This window comes from Pinus tabuliformis, chromosome 5_1 (genome assembly GCF_031772625.1).
Source record: "Pinus tabuliformis cultivar Carrire ecotype Pingquan chromosome 5_1, CPIR1, whole genome shotgun sequence".
NCBI lineage: Eukaryota > Viridiplantae > Streptophyta > Pinopsida > Pinales > Pinaceae > Pinus > Pinus tabuliformis.
Window position 1 is genome coordinate 185,627,177 of NC_142305.1, and position 26,166 is coordinate 185,653,342.

Sequence of the window (26,166 nt, forward strand, 5' to 3'; positions counted from 1 at the left end):
GTTATTAAGAAAGAGCTCTCCTTCAATCCTGAAGTCTACAGGGCATCCCAATGCAAAGCCAGCAGTGCCTCCAACAGTAGTAAGGAAGTTTTACAACACTATTCAACAACAAAAAGGGAGGGGAAAAAGAAAGCAGAGGAATAGACACCATAGCAAGGGAAGAGAAAAAAGACTAAGGAACAACATTCACAGGAAATACAAGAAGCACTCCAAAATCACAGAGAAACAAGCTATTAAGATGGAATTTGATCCGGTGGAGAAAGCAGCCAGGAATGACAGTTGTCCCACCTATAAGGCCAACACATTCATGATAGGCAGGCTCCAAGAATCAATTCAGGATCTCAGATCAGAGATGAAAATGGAAATTAGCTACCAAAAGAAGAACTTTGAGAGTCAAAAAGTGGAAATAATCGCATTAAATAATAAGTGTGTGCATATGGAAGAAGCTGTGGCTTTCATAAAAAACTCCACCTTGAGTCAGGAGGGAGAAAATTCAGTTTGTCAAGGCAAAAAGCAGAGATCCTATCAGGAGCACTCAATAAACCAACATTAAGCATTTCCAAGTACTACAATAGATATCAAGTAATATGTTTTGTAAATTTATCTTGTTATCAGGCCAATATGTAAGGAAATATGCCAGAATAGTTATAGGTACCAATAGAATTTTGGGACTCAAGCACTATATCAGGGACTGCGTTCCCATTTTCCTTCTAAAGCTTGACTCCAATCTCTCACGAATGTAACAGGAGCATGCTCCTTTTTCTCTTTTTTGGAAATACAAACTTAACCGATATGTATATATATGTATATGTATACATATATATGTATATGTATACATATATATGTATATGTATACATATATATGTATATGTATACATATATATGTATATGTATACATATATATGTATATATATACATATATATATATGTATATGTATACATATGTATGTATATGTATACATATACATATGTATGTATATGTATACATATATAGGTATGTATATGTATACATACATATATGTATGTATATGTATACATACATATATGTATATATATACATACATATATGTATATATATACATACATATATATATATATATACATACATATGTATATATATATATATATACATATGTATATATATATATATATATATGTATATATATACATATAGATATGTATATATATATATACATATAGATATGTATATATATATATATATATGTATATGTATATATATATATATATATGTATATGTATATATATATATAAAGTAATTAGAAGTAAAAAAAATATATGTGAGTAAGATGTTTAAACCTTATACTTTTCAAAAGTATTTTAACATCTCCTATCAACTTCATATATATCTATATAAAAAAAATGGTTAAATAAAATATTTAATATGAATTAATATTGACTTATACCTTAGGTATAAGTCAATATTAATTCATATTAAAATATTTTATTTAACCCTTTTTTTTATATATAGATATATATGAAGTTGATAGGAGATGTTAAAATACTTTTGAAAAGTACAAGGTTTAAACATCTTACTCACATATATTTTTTTACTTCTAATTACTTTACATATATTACGTCATTTGGACAACCAATTAAATATGCACTGTAACGAACCTCTTGAGCCTACCCGAAAAAGTCGCCACTAGGCTCCATAAGTTTAAATTTTTTTCTTTGTTTATGGTGAATATTCACCCTTAACACAGGTGTTATGTTCCTTTTTATGTCATGACCATTTATTAGTTCTACAACTATACTTATCTACATCCTCTTATAGTTTTTGCAGGGTTCATGATGGGATCTTTAGATTCCTTATGACAAACATGGCATAGATGATTTGAACCATAATTAGATGCATTTCCACCTAAATTGTTCTGCATGCCCCATGGTCTTATGCAAATCTTACAATAGAGATACCATCTAATATTAAATTCAATGGCCATTCCCATCATGATCATCTTGGAAAAAAATCATTATCATTAATTTACATTGCCATCATCATTAAGCACAATTTTATAATTTTGTGGAAGGAAAACTAGTCCTAACATGTAACCCATAACATTCGTTAGTTAGTTTCCCCCATCAACATTTAATAACTTAATTCTAATGTAGTTAACCTGACCATGCATCAGAATCACAGTTAACTTGTAAGCATCAATGGACATTAGATTAAGTCTACTGTAGCTAACATGAGCATGGTTTTTCATGTAGAGTCTTACGGGTTTGTGATATCACTGTTAAATAAAACATAACTACCCAACCCCCATGCATGGCATAGAAAATCATTCCATCATTAACTATACAGTTAAACGTTATATCATAATTCACTCACATGCATAAGCATTTATCACCTAACATTAAGGCCTGCTATGTCCCTGCATTAAATTAAAATGATAACCATGTTTAGATTCAACAACTATCTCAAATATTTATGAACATACCATAAACATGTTAGTGCAAGTAGATCTGTTCACAATGATGGTCCCATGCGAAACCTATCAGCAGTAAGATAGTTCCATAACCATAGTGATAGTAACCACCTAATAAGCCTCTACCACTAACTCTATTTTTAGAGGTAATAACGCAACATACATAAGGATGAAACCGTTGACATAATTACAGATAACACTACTGACATAACTTATGTAATATGAATATAGAATCATTATCCAGATAGCACATAAGTTAGAAGTAATGCATATCCACTATCCCATCCAGCTCAACATATTATACTCTTCTACTAATTTAACTTGAAAACACATTAAAAAGCCATAAACATCATATGCATAAACTGCAATTCTTTCCATACCAATATATAACGCAACATTTATATAACTAAAACAAATAATAAGGACATAAAGGGTAAGAGACCGACATACAACACATTCCACGCATGTGAATCCATCTAAAACAATCACTTGGAGGGAGGAGCACCACCACCCAACCATGAATCACCTTTGATTCCCCCTGAGCCGAAGTTCTTGCCAAGGATCAACTGTCCTCAATTGATCAATGCACTGGGTATTTAATACCCTCTTTCATGATTTAGTTTCCATTAGTGGCATCCCACTTGTATTGTTTTTTCCATTTGCCTAGGTCTTTTTCAGAAAGCTCGTCTTTATCTCCCACAAGGATTTTCCTCATAAAAGCTTGCCTTTATCTCCCGCAAATCTTTTATGTTCGATGGATATCCAATCCATCCAAGCTTATCTAGAATCACATCTAGAAGCTTTATCATGAAAGATTCATCTCTACCCCATTCCTCATGGGATTTGGCAAGAATCTCCTCTCTCTTGGTGCTCCATCCTCCAAGTGATTTATTTTATTAATTTATTTAATAACACATTTGCTTTTCATATTACATATCACCTAGCTTTCCTCAGCATAGGTGTAGAATAGTTTACACACAAAGGAGGGTATCACACCTAGCTTTCCTCAGCTTAGGTTTACAATCATTTAACACACAAGGGAGGATATCACACCTAGCTTTAACTCAGTTTAGGTTTACAATAATTTAGCACACAAGGGAGGGGTGTTACATGCATAGTATATATATTTTTCTTTTTTATTATAGTCGACATTGCTTTTCTATTTAGAGAATATTTTATTTTTATTTTAAGAGCGACAAACATACTTGCACATTGCCTTCACATTGGGCTGTAGAATGAGCATCTCGGACCAAAAATCCATTTCATATGCAATTATAATTTACAAGTATTATTGTGTAACAAAACTAATATAACAAAAAAACTCACATTCCAAACCCCACCATCATGCCCGCAGTCAAAACCACACCATCATAATTAAAGTATCCAAAGTGGGTCAGATGCACTATCCAAAGTGAGTCATGGGTATTTATATGGGGAAATTATATATACTACCTATTTTCATGATGAATTTTTGAGGTCGAGGAAAGTCTACATTATATGTATGAGGAAAAATATTTAGTCATATTTTTGTTCATATGTCTATTTCATTAAGAAGTAGTGATGTCTATATGTTTATTTTTGGTTCATGTATTAGACTCATAACAAAGACAAAATATTATGGGATGTGAAATATGTTAGTAAAATTTTGTACTTTAAAATATTTCATTAGAAATGGGGAATATTTTTGAAAATTTTGCTATATGTAACAACCTTTTATTTATTTAATTTTCTTCAAAAAGAAACCCGTACTTTCATTCAATGATAGAAAGAAAATACATTTTGTATACACACACAATGTGTGTATTCTCCATGGATCTGCCCTGATCCATGAGCGACAAACATAAGTCAAAAGTATATGCCTAAAGCGTGACAAATAATGACCAAAAGACCTAGAGGATACATACAAAATAGTGAAATACAACAACAACAAAACAAAAATATTGGGGAAGATTAAGAAGCATCACTAATTCCCCCCTTCTTTCCTTTTTTTCTCTGGACCTGTTGCCAAACCCCCGAACTAGTACCAACTGGAACCAAAGCCAAAGAACCCCCTGCTATCTCTGGGGGATGTTCCTTTTCCGAGTTTGAGCTTTCAGATACATGGACACATTTTGTACCCCCCAAACCATCCTTCATGTGAGTCTCAATAGTTCGATGTTCTGAAACTATGAGAATTTCAGTGTCTACCATGTTATGTTTAGGAGTGATCTCAACATAAGAAACCACACCCCCAATAGGGGATAAACCATGGTGTGTTTTGGCATCCTCTTCTTATTGGACAGGTTGGTTTCCTAGGATATCCTCCTCCTCGACATCCGAAAGGTGAGGGTCGATATACTGCCAACATATATATATTTCAATCTAAGGACATGCACTCTACAAATGGCTAGTTTGAAAACATTCATGGCATCTAAAAGTCGAGTTATCATAACCTAAAACTTGGGTCCAAAAAAATCTTTATGTTTTGTATATAGTCAGGAAGACCTTTACTAAGGTCAATCTCTACACATATTCTAGCAAATGTAAAGATACCTTTTTTTGTCCTTTCATTGTCCATTTTCTTGAATTTCCCAAGTGTATTCCCAATGTCCTCTATGACCCTGGGGTGCTAGAATGGTAGAGGAAGATTTGGGAGTCTCACCCAAACCGGCATAGTAGAAACCACCATATTTGTGGCATCAAATTCAGGGAACCATGGTGTAATGAAAAGACCCACATTTCCCTAAAACCATGGTCCATCATTTAGTATAGTATCCATTTCTTTTTGTGTGTCAAATTGAATAATGAAAAAACCTTTAGAGCATAAGTAAATGTCACAATTTGAAATCAAAAGGGTTAATATACATTGATGTAGAGTCTCAAGTTTGGGCCAAAAACCATTAAATCTACAAATGACAACCTTTGATTTGAGAGCTAAAAAGATATTGCTTACCTTTGAAATATTTACATCCATGTCAGGAGCATTCTCCATTTGTTCAAAAATGTAAGGGCCGAGATTATTTTGGATCTGAGGTCCAATTTCGTTATGGGGTACACCGGTAGGAAGGGAATACTTTCCCTTGGTTGCATCCTTGTATGAAGATGATCCATTTTGAGTCCTATAACATGGAGCACCACAACACAATTGCAAATTCAAAACAATGGATGAATTCTTGAAGATGTCGTTGCCTTTGATATGAGTACAATCCTTTAATAAGTTCACTTCATAAATGAGGTTTTGATACTCAACAAGAATAAACCACTTGTTTATGATTCTTTGTTTCAGATCTTTTATGGTATTTGTAGCATTTATCCAAAACATAGTTGTGTGCCCTTGAATGCTTTCAATGAAAACCTGGAAAGTACATGATCCCTCTTGAGTCGACAGATGTATGATAGGCTCCATCCAAAGAATGCGGGTTTCTATTTTGTGTGGGTTTACAACCCAACTGGGGTCAGGTCTGCTGACATTCTTCAACTTTGACACCCCCAAATCCACACCCAAAGAAAACAATAAGGGTTCTATTGTATCCTTTGTCTGTTCGACGGTTGGAATAGAGTAATTTATGCATCTATTAAAAAAATACAATGTTAAAATTAGTTGCTCCATGTCACATTGCCTATAGCACTAGCATGAACATTCTTGGGAAACCTAGGTAAAGGAGAATAGGATGCAGACTCTTGAAACCCGAGTCTCCCCTGTCATGGTCGCGCCAGAACCACTGAGCGAAATCATGTGGGGTTTCCTTTGTTTTGTGGGAAAAAACCAACAATATAAGTATTCTTGCCAGGAGAAAACTTTCTAGAGCCATAAGCATGACTCTCTTCCACACCTATTGAAAGCCCAAAACCCCCATTTGTATAATCACATAATACCCTTTTCTGGACCATCCCATAAATGGACATGGTTGCGCCACTCCATAGGTTGACGAAGCCATCTGAGGTAGAAGGAAGTCTGTTGGTATCACCTCCAATGAACCTGCAAATAGTTGAAACCTGAAGCAGTCCCACACATGCCATCATTTTTCTTCAAAAGTAATAACCTTTTATCAATATAAAGATTGTTAAAAAATGTAGCAAGAAAGACTCAATTTGACTTTAGCCTTAGTCAAATTGAGTAAATCGAATTTCCACATCAATGGGACAACTTAGAGGCAGTTAACTAGTGTGACATGCCTCTTGTCACTTAGTGAGCCCAGTAAATTTGAGTTAGGGGCTTGGAGTTTAGTTATGCATTGTTGATTGCTAAATTTTAGCAATCTAGTTTAGTTATTTTTAGTTGTATTCAGTTAACTAACCTCTAACTAATGATAGAGTCAGTTGAAGGTCAGTTGTGTAGTGGGACAACAATCTAACTCAGAGATCTATTAGTTAACTTATCAATCAACCAAAAATAGTTAATGCATGCATGGAATTTGAGTTCACCAGTTGAAATGGAGATGACAAGGTAGTGTACACATGAGTTGTATACTAGTTTGAGTATACAATTGTTGCATGAGGGAAGAAAATCAATTCTTTGGAATTGCACAATCAATTAGGAGGAAATTCCTATATTTTAGGGGCTAATTTTTTCAGGATTTGCACAAGGAAATAGGAGGCTAGATGAGCAAATAGTTGGCTAAGTGTTGGCCAATGTTTTTGATTTAGCACAAAGAACAATCATTCTTTTGCAGGTTGAGCTCAGAGCTCGAGCTGGCAATTGTAATAGTTTCTCTATTTAATTGGTTAATGCAAAAAGGGTTGAGGGGTTTTTCCCAGTTGTGTTCCCTTAGAAATCATTGTTTATTTGTGGTTTTGCTTATCGCATGTCTATGCATGTTGTTCTAAATTGTGATTTCCATTCCTCATATCAATATAGTAGAATTGTGTCTCTTGTTTTATCAGTTTGAATACTTGAGTAGTTGCAATTTCTATCAAATTTCTACATGGTATTGAAGCCCTGAAATCACATTAGAACCAATATTTCGAAATTTTCTCTCAAGCAATTCTTCAGCGCAACAATTTTTCTTCAATATCAGGAGAATGTCTTTCAATGATTGAGATTGGAGTATGCCCTAGAGGGTAGCTCAAATTTCATAGTCTGGAAAGATCAAATAAAAGCAATGCTTGATAATAATGGTGTGTTAAAATATGTTAAAATTGGCATTGCAAAACCCCAGCAGTCTGATGCTCAATAATTAGCCCAATGGAAGAAGGGTGTTGTGAAGGCTAGGAGAAATATTTTGGAGGGTGTGAGAGACCATCCCATCTGAAATATCCATAGCAACGAGACACCATTTTCTATGTGGAAGGCACTGACTAAGCTATTCGAAAATAGAATTGACCATATAAAATTGGCCCTGAAAGACAAAATTGGTCATTAAGGGAATAATTCCAAGACGCATGACCACCTTCACGGCCTGGTAGGGCGGATGGAACATATAGAATTCCTTTTGCATGATCGGGTTGGTGTCTATGCAACTCCCCCTGTACTCCCCCCTCATGCCCCTCCTTGATATGTTGTCGTCTGTTCTAGTTTCCTTTTTGTTTACTTTAGTTATGCTAAGGCTTGAATGCCTTCCAGAAATAATGTTTGTAAAATGTCTGCTATGGTATTCTCGAGTCCCCAATCTCAACAAGTTTGGTTGGAATGAGAGAGTGGGGATTGTTGAGACGAATTTTTTAAGATGTGCCTTTGAAAATCTAATGAAAGCATTTTGAATGATAAAAAAAGAAGAAGTAGGAATATATATTTAATTAGAATATACTTACTAATAATATATATTTAATTAAATATTATTTGTCACGACAGTTCTTCTGGTAAATCACATTTCAGATTCATGGGTCAACGCGTTTTGAACCACTAAGTTTGGTTCATCATTAGGACTGTGATGAATGACTAATCATACAAGTCGATGTATACTGTAGAGATGCACAATGGTTCGAAAATGAACGTTAGAGATAAATGAATAAAATAATTAAAATGAATGTTAGAGAATTTAGATTAGGTTATTGAGTTTAATAAAATATTGATAAAAATATTATTTAATGAGAAACTCTTAATACTGTCAAATAAGGAAAGAACTTCCCCTAACTATTTATTTAATACAAATATTATTATTTTCTATATTTATTATTATTAGAAGTAAATTCCAATAGAATGATGATTGAAAAATCAACAATAATTATAATTAAGGGAATAGTTTTCTTTTAAAGCAGTTCGTTGGAAGCAGTTCTTTAAGTAAGGACTGCAATGTTTCCCGAGACTCTGTCAATAAGAATGCCTTAGGATGCAAAAGCCTAGGTTCCAGCTTATCCTCAAGAGTTAAACCCAGAAGAAAGGTAGTTAATTTGTCTTCTCGAATTAAGTACAGAGGTTATTAATGTTCTCAACAAGGGTTTAGGGTTTGCAGTTGCTCCTAGGAACATCCTTGTAGAGAGTATCATTTGTGGCATCGAGGATGGGATAAATAACCTCTCTTTGGAAGATAAGGAGGCATTAAGGCATGAATTTTCCCTCATAATGAGAAAGGCTAAAGCTCCCAAGAGTAATTTAAGTAAAGAAGAACAAATTGCGTTTAAGTCCTTGCGGAATAATGATAAAATTGTGGTTCTTAAGGCAGATAAGGGAGGGGCAGCCGTGATCCTGGATAAAGAAGACTATATTTGTAAAATGAATGAACACCTCAGTTGTGGCAGTTATAAGAAGCTTAGTGCTAATCCCATTCCCAAGATCATGAGAGAAGTTAAGAAGGCAATTTCAAATTCCAACCTTGATGAAAAATTAAAGAAAAGATTAACTCCTTCTTGTGAAATTATCCCAAGAATTTATGGGTTGCCCAAGATCCACAAAGAAGGGGTTCCTCTTAGACCAATAATTAATACCATTGGTTCCCCAACCTATGAACTGGCTAAGTATTTTGCCAAGATCCTAAAGCCTCTTGTTGGAAATACTGATTCTTTTATTAAGGACTCCATGATTTTGCGAATCTTATAAAAAATGAGAGGGTGGATCAAGATGACATCCTAGTAATTTTTGATGTGGTATCCTTATTCACCAAGATTCCCCTGGATGAGGCTATTCAGGTTATAAAGGAAGTTACTGATCCAGAAACTGCAAGACTTGCTGAGATTTGTTTGCGGTCAACTATTTTCACTTTCCAAGGAGGATATTATGAGCAAACATCTGGGGTGGCAATGGGATCACCCCTCTCGCCAATTGTGGCCAACTTATACATGGAATACTTTGAAAAGAAATCCCTTGAATCATACCCTTTGAGGCCGGCTTGGTGGAAGAGATTCGTTGATGATACCAACGTTAAATGGACTCATGGTAGGACAGAACTTGATAAGTTTTTTATGCACCTTAACTCTATCTCTCTCGAAATAAAATTTACTATGGAGCTGGAGGAGAACAAGAGCATCCCATTTTTAGACGTACTTATCATCAAAAAAGAGGATGGCTCTTTAGGGCATAAAGTATTCAGGAAGTCAACTCACACAGAAAGCTACCTCCACGTTGAATCCTATCATCATCCTTCCCAGAAGTTTGGTGTTCTTAACACTCTTGCTATTAGAGCCCTTTGAATATCTGACTCTGAGCATCTAGATGAAGAAAAGAGGCATTTATCTTCGGTATTTAAGGGTATAGGCTATAAATAAAAATAATTAAAAAAAAAAAAAGCTATAGAGAGAGCTGAAAGGAGGGTGTTATCCCAAGAGCCTCAGGCTCAAGCCCAACCTCAGTGTGGTAGAGTATTCCTACCATATATTCAAGGGGTGACAGATAAGATTGCCAAAATCTTGAGGAAGAAAGACATATTCACGCAGTTCACAGCACCTGGAACAATTAAACAAGGTATGAGGTTTGTCAAGGATAATATTGATAGACATCAACTCAAGGGAGTTTATAAAATTAATTGTTCTTGTGGCAAGAGTTATATTGGAGAAATAGGTCGTTCCCTGCAAAAGAGACTAAAAGAACATGGAGCAGATATTAAGAATGGAAGGTATCGCACTTCAGCCCTTGCAGAACATTCCTAAAAAACTAAGCACCATGTTTGTTTGGAGAGTGCCTCAATTATCACAAGGGAAGAGCAGTATCAAAGGAGGAAGATTAGGGAGGCTCTTGAGATTATAAAGCATCCGCAGAATCTCAATAGGGACAATGGAATCAACATCAGTAGAAATTGACTACCTTTAATAAGGCAGATCAAGACCGCCAATTCTTCTGAGGTATAACATCTAAAGTCACTGTTTTCCTCTCCTATCCTAGTAGAACAAGATTTTTTTTTCAAAATAACCATCTAATCTTATATTATAAATAAATTAAATATTGATTATTATTATTCTTAATAATAATAATAATAATTATTTATTTATTATAATATCTATTAATTAATTCCTCTTAAAAAAATAAGAATATTAATTATTTCATTAATAATATTAATTACATATTAATATTATCAATTATTAATAAACTAATTATTTATAATAATGTTATTACTAATAACCAATTACTATTATTAAGTTGATTAATTTCTCATTATCTATAATAATATTTATATTATTATAAAATCTATAATTATTAAAAGCATCCATGCAAATAATTTAATTTCTATTTCATTTTTAGATTATTCTCCATATAGTTTATTATTATTAATAATAATTAAAAAAAAATTCAAAACATGTTATAAATATGAAAGAACATAATAATAATTTTTTTTTTTAGTGACTGACTTTTATTTCATCCTTCAAACAAATTAATATTATAACTATTTATCCTCTGCTTAAGCTCTTCTATTATCATCATTCAAGAAAGTCCTCATGATGGACCCGTGTTGGGATTTGAAATGTTGACAAAATATGGTTATTACTGTGGATACTCCAAAGCGAAACTCAACAGAAATGAACCACAGAAGTCTAAAATCCATAAATAAATAAATAAACAAAAATATAACATATAAATAAATAATAAATAGAAAATAAATTACAAATTTTTATTTAATGTAAAATCAATAAAAAACAAAACATTATCTTAATTAAATAATCTAACTTGAGTAAAGGCGAAGGAAATCATTCTAATTTTGACTTTTTTCAATCATCATTCTATTGGAATTTTCTTATAATAATAGTAACTAGCAATTGCCCCTAAAGGTGCAAAGGTACACCAAAGGAATATAATACTTAGAAAGATTATCGTCCCACTCACTCCAATGTAAGCATTGTTAATCGTTTCTATGAAGGCAATAAAATTACTTCTCTATAAAAATATGTAGATGACAAATATCTAAAGCCACTCATAGACGTTAGAAAGGGGCATACAAATCTCTGAAGAGGACTCCACCCATTAGATTTTAACTATTAGAGCTTTAAGGGTTTTTGATGATAACCATCCAAGTCCTCATAATTTGCCACTTGGGGTAAAAACAACACCAATGACATTGATTTTGGCCAAAACTTTGATAGATTACACACACATCCAATCCATCAGATTGATTAAAAGAAGGCAACACAAAAGCGACATTACTCTATGATTAATCTACAAAAATTAAATATTTCCTTACTCTCTAGCTGAAGTTCCATCACATCTTTGCGTCGTTCTTCACTGTTAATAAATCTTTCTATTCCCTCTTTTATTATATCATAATATAGTATAATCATAATACAAGAATAAAATTACTTATATATTAATAATATATATTAAAATTTTGTATAATAAATATTATTTTTTAATTATAAATTGACTTTTAACATATTTAAATATAAAAGAAAAATATTATTCTAATATTTTTATAGATTTATATTTTAAAACTCAATAAAACTTAATTTTATAATAAATTGACTTAGAAACCAATGAAAAATCAAAATATCTCAAGATTTAGAGATTGGAATCTTTCTTTTTTCATTTAAGATGGGATTTAAAAAACTTTAAACACATCCTTTAGCGAATTTCATGTGTAGTGGCACGTGTCAAAAATGACTTATATATTAATAATATAGATTAAATTTTTGTATAATAATAATAATATTATTATTATTAATTAATTTTAAAACATTTAAATATAAAAAATATAAATTATTATTCTAATATTTTTATAGATTTATTTTTCAAAACCCAATAAAACTTAATTTTATGATAAATTAATTTAAAAACCAATGAAAAATCAAAACTGAAGTACTAGAAGATTTGGGAAGATTATCTTTCCACTCACTTCAATGTAAGCATTATTAATCGTTTTTATGAGTGCATCAAAATTGTTTCTCTATAAGAATATGTAGATGACAAATATCTACAACTACTCAGAGACATTAGAAAGGGGCATACAAATCTCTGAAGATGACTCCACCTGTTAGATTTTAACGACTAATGAGCATAATTAGGCTACTATTAGGATTGAAGAAGGCATTTTGAGTATTCAGAAAGATGTCATTGTTAGGCTACTATTAGGATTGAAGAAGGCATTTTCAGTATTCAAAAAGACATCATTGTCAGTTCCTTCGGTACAGTCCAGTGTTAGAGAAAGAGGAATGGGAATGCCAACAAAGGAGGTGGAACTGGAGTAGAGTGACGCTCTTCCAGAGGTGGAAAGAGAGACACTCTTCTAGGAAAAACAATATAATTTCATTAATCGTTTTCTCGTTAAGTTCATTTTTGTGCTAGTTTTGAACTTCTAGGTTCTAAGTTTTGTAAATATGGGAACCGTGATAATATAAAAGTCTTTTTAGAAGAGAAAAAAAGAAAATTAAGTGAAATGGGTAGCACATCTCACCCATGGTGACTGCAATTACATTTTTTTTTTTTGGAATAGGAGTTATCTTCTAAAGTAGACAATCTTGAATTCACCAACCAATTTCTAGGTCATGCTTGTGAAATCCCAAGCACACCGTTTGTGATCTCAGGCTTGGGCTTGCAAATAAAACTATCAATCCTTGAATGCTTCAAATCACCATCCAAGTCCCCATAATTTGCCATTTTGGGGTAAAAGCAACACCAATGGCATTGATTTTGGCCAAAGCTTTGATAGATTACATGCACATCCAATCCATCAGATTGATTAAAAGAAGGCAACACAAAAGTGACATTACTCTATGATTAATCTACAAGAATTAAATATTTCCTTACACTCTAGTTGAAGCTCCATCACATCTTTGTGTCGTTCTTCACTGTTGCTAAATCTTTTTGTTCCCTCTTTTACGATATCATAATATAGTATAATCATAATAAAAGAATAAAAAATACTTATATATTAATAATATATATTAAAATTAATAAATATTAATTTTTATTATTGTAGATTTACTTTAAAATATTTTAAAATATATATATATAGATTTTTTTTTAAACCCAATAAAACTTAAATTTATAACTGAGCCTCCTGAAAGGGACTGCTGCTGGCTGCGCTTGCGCCCGTGACCTAGCCTCTGCCTCTCGCGCTGCCTCCTGCAGCTGCCCTGCCTGGCAGCCTGCTGCTGCTGGGCTCCCACCCTTCCTTCTGGCTTTTACCTTTGGCTCGTTCCTATCGGGTTGACCTCTGCTTTCCGCCATCGGGCTTGGCAGCCTCCTACTGCTGAGCTTCCCTCCGCTCCATGCCTCTCTTGTCTGGGGATGGCTCCCCTTCTTCGAATGAAGAATCCAACCAAGAAGCAGCTTTTGCCTCTCTAATAGCAGATCATGGAGCTCCAAAAGCCAGACCATCTTCAAGCAAATTTGTCAAAAAGCTAGATGACATTCCTGAGATATCCTTACCTCCAACTCTCCCTCGAAAAGTAGCCATTTCTTTGGCTGAACGGGGATTGGTTGGGCAGTTTACAGGTCTGTGGCCCTCCCCAGAGCAGTCCAAAAATGGGTGGAGAGAAACTGGAGTGCCAACATACAAGGGAAAATCGCCATCAGGTTCTGTGGAAGGGGATACTATACATTTTTATTCGAATCCAAAGAAGATAGGAACCTCATATTCAGGAATGGACCATACTTCATGGACTCGAGAGGCTTGTATTTGAATAGATGGTCTCCGGACTTTGACCCCGAGATGGACATTCCAAATGCAATGTCGGTCTGGGTCAGGCTGCCGCATCTCCCTCTCCACTGTTGGGGTGATGAGTCAGTCAAAGCTATAGGGAATGTGGTAGGCAAGTATATCGATAGATGCGAACCAAAAGACAACATGCACGCCTGTGCCAGAATTTGTGTGGAAGTAGATCTGGGAAAAGGGCTTCCGGAGGCAATAAAACTCAAGGTGGATCAATGGATGCACATCCAACAGCTGGACTACGAGCAAATTCCCTTCAAATGCAAGGTATGTCATGAGTATGGTCATTTTGCAAATAGGTGTAGCAAACTAAAGGATGTGGAGATGGTTGAGAATGTAGAAGCCCAAGAAAATGATTGGGAACAAGTGAAAAGGAAGAAACCTAGTAATAAACAAGCTACTCAGAACCCCACTCAATCTCATGGAAATACTGCTACTACCTCTAACCCCCCCATAAACCCAGCCCCTTCGGTCGATCCATCCTCTAATCCCTTCGAACTCCTGGATGAAGACCCTCCATCCCCCCGTTCCCCTCCCCAGCCCAATGCTATAGCCAGTATCTCATCCCCACCCCTCAGCTTCTCTCCTCCTCCCCCCTCCATTGATCGAATCCTCACTAGAAATAAAGTCAAAGAAACAAACAATGCTTTGGAACAACCAAAAAAAGCTAGGAGGAAATCCAACAAAGAACTTAGAGATGAGGCCGCAGCAAAGGATATGGCCATTGGCACCCAGCAGCCAATGGACACCTTCCTCGGCAAACAGAAAGGAAGTGGGGAGAAAACGCAGCAGAAGGACAAGGTTGGGAACCACCACAAACCAAGTAAATAATGATTTTGGTCTCTTGGAACAACAGGGGGTTGGGTTTTGCTTTAAAACTCAATGCAACAAGAGATCTAATAAAGCAAGAACAGCCGGATATATTAATGATCCAAGAGACCAAAATCAGCAACCAAGAGTTTCAAAACTTGATAGCAACACAAAAAAATTATGAGGGAATAGCCATAGACTCCAATGGGGCTTCAGGAGGCATTGGCACGTTGTGGAACAAATGGAGTTGGAAAATTGTCAGCCAAAAACTCAACAACAGTTGGGTCAGGACAGATTTAATAAAGAAGAACACAAATGTCAAATATATTGTTATAAACATCTACTCACCAAATCACTACAGAGACAAAGCTTTATGCTGGGAGTCTATAAAAGAAGAGGTACAAGATGAGCAGATAGATAACCTAGTCATGGGAGGTGATCTAAATCTGATTCAGAATATAGAGGAGAAGCTGGGAGGTAAATACTTTGGCGATCCGTCAAGAGCAGCCTTGGAGGATATTATTGTTGAGCACAAGTTGCTTGATTTCCATCCTAGCAACGGGAAATTCACATGGAGCAACAAAAGAACGGGTGTTCATAACATCAAGGAAAGGCTTGACAGAATTTTGATTCAAGAGGATATAGCAGCAAGTTTTTCATCCATTAAGAGCAAAATCGTGCATGCCTCAGCATTGGATCACAAGCCGGTTGTGCTCATTCTGGATAAGTGGGAAAATCAGGGCTCGATTCCATTCAAATATAGCAAAATTTGGGACAACAAAGAAAGCTTTGGGAACATAATAAAAGAAAGTTGGGACGCAGAGGTGTTGGGCTCCCCACAGTATGTATGGGAAACCAAGCTCAAAAATGTGAGAGAAAAAATAAAAACATGGGCCAGAGAAGAAGCTCTCAGGGACAAGGAAAAAAAAACAGAGTTGCAAGAGAAGCTGGAAAAGTGGAACAAAGAAAAAGAAAGTCAGCAAGATACTGAACAAGACAAAGCCCATGAAACAAAAATGTTTTTGGCCCTCTACAAGCAAAATAGACATGAAGAGGAGGAACTCAGGCAAAAGTCTAGATGTCTATGGATTCAAGCAGGGGACAAGAACACTGCTTTTTTCCACAACAACCTCAAGATTCGACGAGTGGGCAATCAAATTGACAAAATCCAAGTGGAAGGACAGGAAATAAAGGGAAGAGAAGAAATAAAAGAGGCAGCTCATAACTATTTTAAAAACCTCCTCACAGCTGGGGAGCAACAAGTGGACAACGCTGATTTTCTTCAGCAAATTAGCAGCAAAGTTAGTGAATAGCAAAACAATGAGCTTGAGAAGGAGGTAACAGCGGAAGAAATAAGGGAGGCTATTTGGAGCATGCACCTGGAAAAAGCTCCAGGCCCTGATGGATTCACCATTGCTTTCTACAAGAGCCACTGGGATACAATTAAAAAAGATCTGGTCCGTATGATTAAGAATGTCTTCAAAAAACACAAAGTGGGCGAAAACACCAAAACCTCTCATTTGGCCCTCATCCCCAAAGAGCCAAATCCCATTTCCTTCGATAGATTTAGGCCAATTTCCCTATGCAACTCCTCATACAAAATCATCACTAAGATTTTGGCAAACCGATTAAAAAAAATCCTGCCTTGTATCATCTCGGAAAACCAAGGGGGCTTCGTCCCAAAAAGGCAAATAACTGACAATGTGATCCTCATACAAGAAGCCATCCATAGTAGCATCCAAAACAATGAAAGAGGTATGGTCATAAAATTGGATATGGCTAATGCCTTTGATCATGTTTGCCATCGCTTTCTTATTGCAGCTCTTCAAAAGTTTGGCATTTCTCCCAAGTTTATTGGGATCATTGAAGCGTGCATCTCCAATCCATGGATTGCAACGCTGATTAATGGAAGGCCCAACAGATACTTTCACAACACTAGAGGATTGAGACAGGGATGCCCGCTCTCCCCTTTTCTTTACATCATTATGGCAGAAACGCTCAGTATACAGCTGGAAAACCAGAGAATCAAAAGGGAAATTATTGGTATCAGAATAGCACGAGGGGTTAAAGAAATTAACCACTCTCTCTTCATTGATGATACTCTCCTGATTGGGGGTGCCTCTAGTATTATAGCTAGAAGGTTCAAAAAGGTGTTAGATGACTTCTTAGCTGCCTCTGGAGGTCTTTTGAACAATAAAAAATGTAGAATATACACCTAGAATGTGCCAAACAATATCATGCAAAGGATCTCCCAAATCATGGAAATCCCAGTTCAGCAAAAATGGAGTCATTTCATATACTTGGGGTTACCGTTGGCCAAAGAAGGGATTAAGACAGAGACTTGGAATAAACAAATCGAGAAAGTAAGGGGGAAAATCCAAAGCTGGGGGATGATGTGGTTAAACTTGGCTGGCAGAACCATCTTAATCAAAGCTCTTCTTTCGGCTTTGCCAATTTATCAGTTTGCATTAACTTTGGCTCCAGCTAGCATACACAAGCAATTGGAGCTTATAATCAGAGGCTTCCTTTGGCGGGGTGGGAGGCAGGACTCCAAAAAGTTCAGTTTGGTTCGGTGGGATCAAGTGACTCTTCCCTTCGAATATGGAGGCATCTCCATCCGCCTCCCAAACTTAACAAACAAGGCTCTTAGTATCAAGCTAGTCTGGCGCATGCTAAATGGGCAGGTTCAATGGTGGGGAGAAGCCTTGGCTAGGAAATATCTCAACGGGCAGAGGTCCTTGCTGCTCAATGAGCTGATTCCTGATCGTCCTTGCACCCAAATTTGGAGGCTTATTAAAAAACTATTCCTCACATTAAAGATCAATTCTCAAAAAATCCTGGGAATGGAGAAAACACTTCCATTTGGAACGACAGAATTATGGGGACAACTCCCTTAAAAAGAAATCACAATTTGAGAGATCTCCAAGACTGGTTGGAGGAGAAGGGTATATCCTCCTTATTCTCCATCTCGGAGTGGGATCAAAATAGATGGACTGCTTGGAAAAAGCCTCCTCTACCAAATCGTCTTTCTGCTCAGTGGGAAGAGTTGAAGGCTCTGCTCTATGGCTCAGCTCCGATAAATAAAAAGAGAATGGACAGTTATATTTGGGATCCTAGCGGAGGAATTTACACTGTCAAATCTGGATACAATTTCCTTCGAAACCATAACAACTATGATAATTGGAGCCTTTGGCCAGCTGTGTGGAAGAATGCATGCCTTCCTAAAATCAAGTTTTTCGCTTGGACCTTGCTGAAAGGCAGGATACTTACAGCTGAGAATTTGAGGAAAAAAGGCATTCATGGGCCTTCTATGTGCGTTCTTTGCCAGGAAGAAGAAGAGAGCACCCAACACCTCTTCTTGAACTGTGTTATAGCTAGACAGTGCTGGAAGCAAATTATCAGCCCCCTCGATTTGAATATAGACTCAATTGAGCAGTTGTCTCCTTTAAATAAGAACTGGACTCATAGCTACCCTTATGCCAAGAAAAATAAGGCTGCCATCATGAGTGTCTGGAAGTGTCTCCCCTCCACCCTTTGCTGGCACATCTAGTTGGCAAGAAACAAATGCATCTTCAAGGGGGAAAACCTAGCTCAGGTTCCATTCTAGCCAAAACTTGGGCCCAAATTGCGGAAATAGTCAGCTCTAAAGGTGTGCCACATTCAAATCAAACCAGTTGGCAACAAGTAGAAAAGGATTGGTACAACAAAATCCCCATGGATGGCCCAGTTAGGAATCATATTCCAAAGATGATTGGAAACAACCATAAAAACTGGAAGCTTCGGGGCAATGAAAGGGAAATAGAGGGGTGGATCAAAAACCAAAGAAGCTACATTCTCTTTTTTGATGGAGCCTCAAAGAACAACCCTAGAAGAGCTAGGGCAGGTGGGCTAATCCTAGATCAGCAAGGCGAAATAGTATCCACGTATGAATGGGGGCTGGGGACTCTATCAAACAACAGGGCGGAGGCTTATGGTTTGCTTATGGGCACAAACATCCTCACAAAGCTTCAGGCGAAAGATCCAATCATCATTGGGGATTCTGCAATTATAATAGCTGCAATGGAAGCTGGAAGAGATTTCAAAAATCAAGCCTTGAATAAAATTAAGCAAAGAATCAACGATAATGTTAATCTGCTAGGAAAAGTTGTCTACAAACATGTGTTAAGAGCCCATAACCAAGCTGCAGATGCTTTCGCCAACAAGGCGGTGGACAGAGGGGTAGGGACAGCTAGAGAAAATTAGGATGTCTATGACAAACCAATACCATAATCACCCCTCGATGGCGGTCTGGCTTATCATTCAAGACTTGGGGAATTATAACAGCCAATTTAAAAAAGGGGATAACAGTACAACGCAGATTCAGAAGGAGATTATCCCTCATATGCCTGACATGATAAACATAGAAAATCCACCTAGAGCTGAGAGGAATATCTCCTCTGATCAGAACTACAGGCTTCGTATTTTGCTGCCGAATAAATCTCACCCTCAAGACAAGACAGTAGTTGGTATATGTCTCTTCATGTGCAGAGGTTCGCATCTTGTCATGAATTGTCATGATTTCATTGCTGGGATGGTTCACGAGGAGTTACACACCATGGATTATAAGAACCAGCTCGGGATAAGGCTTCCACACCAGAAGATTCATCTCAACAATGATAATAGAAGGTTTCTAGGTCGCAGTGAATGTCTAAGGTGGCTTCCGAAGAGTAATAACAACACGTTCTCTTCACTGTGCGTGGGCAGAGGTAATTGGGTCCTGTTTTTCTTAAGGTTCTGCATTTTTTCAGCTAATTTCCCTTCTGCTCTTGTGTTTTCGATCAGAATTGTTTACAGGGTGTCTCAGGTCTCCACAGTTGTGCTTTGTTTCTTCCATTTGCCCAGTTCCTCTACTCGCCCTCCGCAGTATCTCTCTCAGCCTCCCCATCATTCCTCCTCCTCTATTCTCGTCGGGCCTGTGGTCTTCAGAAGACACAGTGTCCATCCCCATTGGCTGGCTCTTCCCTGCAGACTCGTCCCTTCTCCCATAAGTTCCTTCCCCCGCTGGCAACAACTTCAGCACATCTCTTGTGACGGCCTGAACTTCAAGAATCTCTCGGGCATCATCAGGCTCTTGAAGCAGGGAGACAACTCTGTCTCGAATCTGAGAATTGTTACCTCCCACTCAATCACGTTCAGAAGTCTTCAGCATCAGAACAACAATAAGGATATCACCTCTTCTGTCACCAAAATGTCTGGCAACCCCCTGGAACAGATTGAGAACAATAACAACTGTGTACTCTATCGGGCAAACTGCTTTATGATTGGGCATTTCATCAAAACTCTCAACGAGCTCCGGGCTGAGATGGAAAATGAAAACAAATCCAAGAAGAAAAAGTTTGAGAAGCAGAAAGCTGAGATTGAAGGGCTCAAGGAGAAATGTCAGCATCTGGAAGAAGCTGTGAGCTACATAAAGACGCTGAATCAAAGTGAGCAAGGCGAAGCCTTGACCAAACTCAGCAACAAGAAGGATAAGCCTCCTGAGGACTCGGTCAATCAGTTTTGGTGACCTCATTGTCAATTTTTCTATGCTCTGTAAATTTTGTTTACTGTTAGGACAATTTGTCCGTCAATATAGTTATTTTCTATTTCAATTCCTAAGAATCAAGACCAGTGATTCGGAGGATGGGACTGCGCTCCCCTTTTGCACCTCCCTCACCGATCTTCCCCTCTCTAAATGTACTGGGACCTTGTCCCTCCACTGTTGTTTTATAATATAATAGTATTGACCTTGTTAAAAAAAATAAATAAATAAAACTTAAATTTATAATAAATTAACTTAGAAACCAATGAAAAATCAAAATATCTCAAGATTTAGAGATTAGAATCTTTCATTTTTCATTTAAGATGGGAAAGAAAGAAAGAAATTATTTTTAACGTCCACGAGGCTAAAGATAGTCTATGGGACATATTGCTTCTTCATCTGCTTGATGTATTCAACCCTTTTTCTGTGAAGCTTCAAAATAAATGCTCCCAGCTTCTCGACAAACCCCTCACTAAATAGATTATCCCAAGAGCTAGCTGCTAGCATATCTGCATAACTTTCCTTGTTGTCTTTGAAGGCCTCACATTATAAAATGAAATGTTTTTTTGTTTCCACTTTTCCGGAAGAATAAAAAATTGATACTCTTTCCTCCCACACTTCCTTTGGCCTTTTCCAGCGCCCTGTTTCACAATGGAGCGGATGAGAATTAGTCCTTAACTGAGCAATAAGAATTTTGGCTCTCCAAGAGATATTGGCCTTTATGTATGCTTTTGGTTGATGACTATGAGTGGGATTAAACACTTCAATATAGTAATTTTTCTTTCTTCCTAGCTCCATAACAAAAGATTTTATCTCTTTGTTGTTTATGGGACACGCATTCAAGTCAATACCCCATTTACTAAACCATTTGTTATTTCGCTGCATCCAAGTTTTTTTGCTCTTGCATAGTCTATCATTAAAGACAACCTTAGGCCATCTACCCTGTTCCATTTGCTCATTTTTTTTAAATATCTTATGACTCACACCATAGCAATGGCTTCAATAGGAGCAATTCCTGTTTCACTTAACAAGATATCATAAGGAACAACACTTTTAATCTTAAATTTGTTTGTAATCAAACGCTTCTGAATTTTCTCAATTTGTCTCCACTACATGTCGGATGTACTGCTGGCCCATAGTTCACAACCATAGAGAATCACCAGAATCTCTAAAAGCCCAAAAAGAGTTTGAGTGGTTTTCCAGTCACATAACTCTGCCTCTCTACACCTATTTTGAAAAGCATAAAATGCTTTCTAACCCTCCAAATTTCTTTTCTTTCTACAACCATTCCAGCTTAGATTTTTGTTGAAGTCAATTCCGAAGTATTTGTAATCCGCAACTTCTTCCAGAATATTGCCTTCAAAGTAGAAATGTTGGTTATGTTTTCTTTTCTTAGAGAAGACCACTACTTTCTTTTCGCTGATATTGACTTGCATCCCCACACTTCTACAAAAATGCTCAAGGGATAGTAAGTGCTATTGCAAACCAAGAGTCGATTTAGCAATCAGAATAAGATCATCTGCATACAAAAGAATCCTTATAACAAACTTGCCCAAATAGATACCATCACCCCCTTGCAAATTTAACCACTCCTCAAGCTTGTCGATATATAAACCAAAAAGGGTAGAAGACAGTGGGTAACCTTGCTTGACCTCGATATCGCTTCTAAAACTTTTAGAAATTCCTGCTCAAGTTCTAATTTTGGGTTTCACCTCTTCATACAGCCTATGCACAGCTGCTCTCAAATGTTTAGGAACCCCAAGTTCCTCCATTTTGTGCCAAAGCTTATCCCTAGGAACCGAGTCAAATGCTTTTCTGAAATCAACTAAGAAACAAAATACTTCTTCCTTTTTCTCCCAAACTTTTTCAATGATGTGCCTTAAAGTTATATAATGATCAACTGTGGAATGTTTAGGCCTTAAACCTGCTTGCTCTTTAGCACGCTTATCTCTTTCTTCTGCTCACTTGCTAATTTTGTTTTCTAGCATGCTTCCAAATAGCTTTGCAAACAAAGGGTTTATCATGATGGTCCTATAATTGGAGGGATTATTGACGTCACCGCTCTTGAAAATAGGTATTTCCAGAGTAGTTGTCCAATCTGTGGGGAGCCCTTGTTGTATGATGTTGAATATTTTTGTAATGTGAGGTGCAAGAATCTTTGAGCCCCACTTTAGATATTATGCTTGGAGTTCAACTAAGTCTTTTGCTTTTCCAACACTCAACTTCTTGATACCCATCTCTATCTCTTGTACTGTGAAGAGTTCAATATCAGTGTTGACCAAGGGGGTAGGGTCAACTTTGGGAACCTACTCATAGATTTGTCTTGCATAGTCAAACCATTTAGAAGCTGTAATATTATTTCCAATTTGTATCTTTTTCGGTCGGAGCTCCTTCCAAAATAATTTGGGATTATTTTTCCCAAGGAAGGTTAGTTCTTCGCTCTTTGAAACCATGAAATCGACCTTTTTCTTCCTTAATAACTGCTTGTAAGCTTTGAGCTTTATGTTATCCTTGTTTGACTATTTCCACATTCTCCTTGCCTTTTTGCATTCCTCATCAAACCAAGCATTAACCGGAAAGAAATTTGTTTCACACTTCTTAATTTTTGCTCTTTTGCATTTTGCAAGTGCGCATTGAATTAAATGTGTTAATTCACGACTATGAAGGCTGTGAATTGTAATTTTCTCCTTCTCGAAGTGCCTCTCTAGTGTCATTTTGAAGGTATTACAATTTTCTGGGGTCAAAATAATTCTGCCCTGTGGGGGAGATTTTGTTGGACATACTGAATTTTTGACTCTAATTGTTTCTTTCCAATCCAAGATAAACATAAATAAATTGGCTTGTGATCTGATTTCAAGTCTCGTAGCTGATCTCCAATCAAAACTTCCTCCATGTTCTCACACAAACCATGCGAGCAAATTACATAATCTACCACACTTGCTCCATTGTAAGTATTGCAAGTGAAATTACCGGACTTTGCCCATCTAGTCAACCCATTACAAATGACTAAATCAAAAGACCCACACAGAGTAAGCAATTGTTCACCAAAGAGATTTCAATCCTTGTCCTATGAAATTGTTTCCCACTGATGATTACTTTCTTCTGTAAGCCAAATAGGGTCACAATCATCTTTACAACAAAGAATGCTAGCTTGCTCACTTGTAGTCCTAGCATTGAAATCACCCACTATAAGGACTTCACCTAGCTGCGAATATGTCGCAATACCCTCTTTTAAGGCTGCAAATGGATCTTTGTGGTCAAGCTCTCCACCTTTGTAGTTTTTGAAACCCGCGGCGCAAAATATCATGCTGCAATTCTAATGTGGTTTCCATTTGCTGATATTTTAAACCAAATGAATTTCTTATTTGAGTCTTCTTTTTCTAACTGAATGAGATGACCTTCTTTCTCCCTTACTAAAACCATGATACCCCCATGCCCTTTGCCATTCCCTGCTAACTTGTTCCACACTAGCATCTTCCAGTATCCTTCAAACCGAGGTGTTTTGCACCCTTCATGCTCATGTGTTTCTATGAGGCAAATTATGTCTCTATCTTTTGCAATAGGCCCTAACCCAGGTCCTCGTCTCCATGGGTAACCTCTGCAGTTCCAACAAAATGATCTTAAGGAAACCTTGGTATGACTTGATTGCTATTTATTTTGACATGCAAGACTCACATTGAGTCTTTGTCCCTGCTTTCCCATACTGACCTTGCCTTCTGATTTCCTATTGAAGAGTTTGTTGCCTCTTCTTTACTACCATCTTGCTGCTCTGTTTTGGAAGGAGGTCCAAATCACGCTATCACAACTTTGCCTTTATAAATCCATGCTCTCTTGCCTTCATCTCACGCTGCCCTAACCTTTAAAATTTCCTCCCTTCTTTCCTCCTGTTGTTTTACAGTTAAATCTTCTTTTAGGAAAAAAAGAGAACCCCTCAAGAGATGTTTGTTACTTAGAATGATATATTTATCATGCAAGCTAGGCATAATGACTTTTATGGGCCTGGTTCTCTCCCTATTAAACTTACCCACCCTCCGTGCTTGGCATATTTTTCCTTGCCATAACAACTTGTCTTTCAAGAAGTCTCTTGCAAGGTCAAGAGTACATTCATTTTTCCCATAGTCTTTCACCCCTTTAATAATTATGTTTGCTGCCCTATTTTGTCTTTCCTTTCCTTCACTATCTTGCATGTTGTTAACCTGAATATTTGTTTCTCCTTCCTTATTAGCAAAATTGCTAATAATTTGAGCCCAAGTTTTGGAAACTTTGGTGGAACCTCCTTTCGTTTTTTTTCTTGCATTCTCTTCATGGTTGTTTATTTGGGCAATCATTTTCCCTTTATCCTGAGATGATTTCACATTCACCACCTCTGTACTGTCAACTACAGATTTCTTTATGTTTTGCACATCCGCCTTCATGCATTGCCATTCTGTCTTCCCTATCAGGAGATCTTCCTATAGCAATGCCACTTATTCTTTTAAAACTTTATTGCTTTCTGCTAAAGCCTTGTTCTCAACTGTTATTATATGAATTTTATGATCTCTTTCCTGCCCTTTAGCTTCTAAAACCTCCAACCTTTGTTTTGCATTTAACAATTCTTTCACATAAAGATCAGATGACCAAGTGAGAGGTGTGGATGTGGGACTATATAAGGCAAAATCATCAATGAATTTTCCTCTGGACTTCTTGTTGCCACATGCTTGTAGAGGAGACTTGTTTGAGTTCTTTTTGTGAAGGGCTCGAGTAATTTTCTTTTTAACCGTTTATTCCTTATTTGCTCCCATTTTAGACGGGCTATTCTTCATTTTAAAATGCCTCGATATTGTTTGGCATTGACCCAAACCCACTTCCCAGCTTTGGCGGATGAGGCAATTTTCACTTGTCCTAAATCATTTGTCTCCACATGTTCTGAAATTTCTTGTTCCTTTGTCATGTTTGAATGCATTTGTTGCTCCTTACTCATTGCTCGATACTTCTGCTGCATAAAATCTCCCTGCTCTCACACTGCTCACTGCTCACTGCTCGCTGCTCTCACTGTTGACCACACTGCTCACACTGTTCACTGCTCGTTGCTCTCACCGCTGACCACACTTCTCACACTGCTATGCTCACATTGCTCGGACAGCTGCACTGAACAAATGAGAACTCATTGTCGCTCCAAGAGAAACCTTCAAATGAACAAATCGCTATTGGACAAAATCCAGATGGTTTCAAACCCTTCCTGCAAGCTGCGGCTACCTGGACTCACTTTCGCTTTAACACTAAAAGATGTATAACATTTCCACAAATCATTGTAAATTTTTTTTTTTTTTTTAAATGGAACCGTTCTGCTGTGGAACCCTTTTGGTATGGACCACTGGTG

General features: G+C 36.7%; 1 protein-coding gene across 1 annotated transcript; it reads left to right on the top strand.

Annotated features, from left to right (window-relative positions):
• The first annotated feature begins 15,675 nt into the window (after positions 1–15,675).
• LOC149164028 (uncharacterized) lies at positions 15,676–16,560 on the top strand. The gene has a single exon (XM_089429344.1). It carries the CDS (start codon positions 15,676–15,678, stop codon positions 16,558–16,560), a length of 885 nt encoding a protein of 294 aa, XP_089285470.1.
• Positions 16,561–26,166: the final 9,606 nt, after the last annotated feature.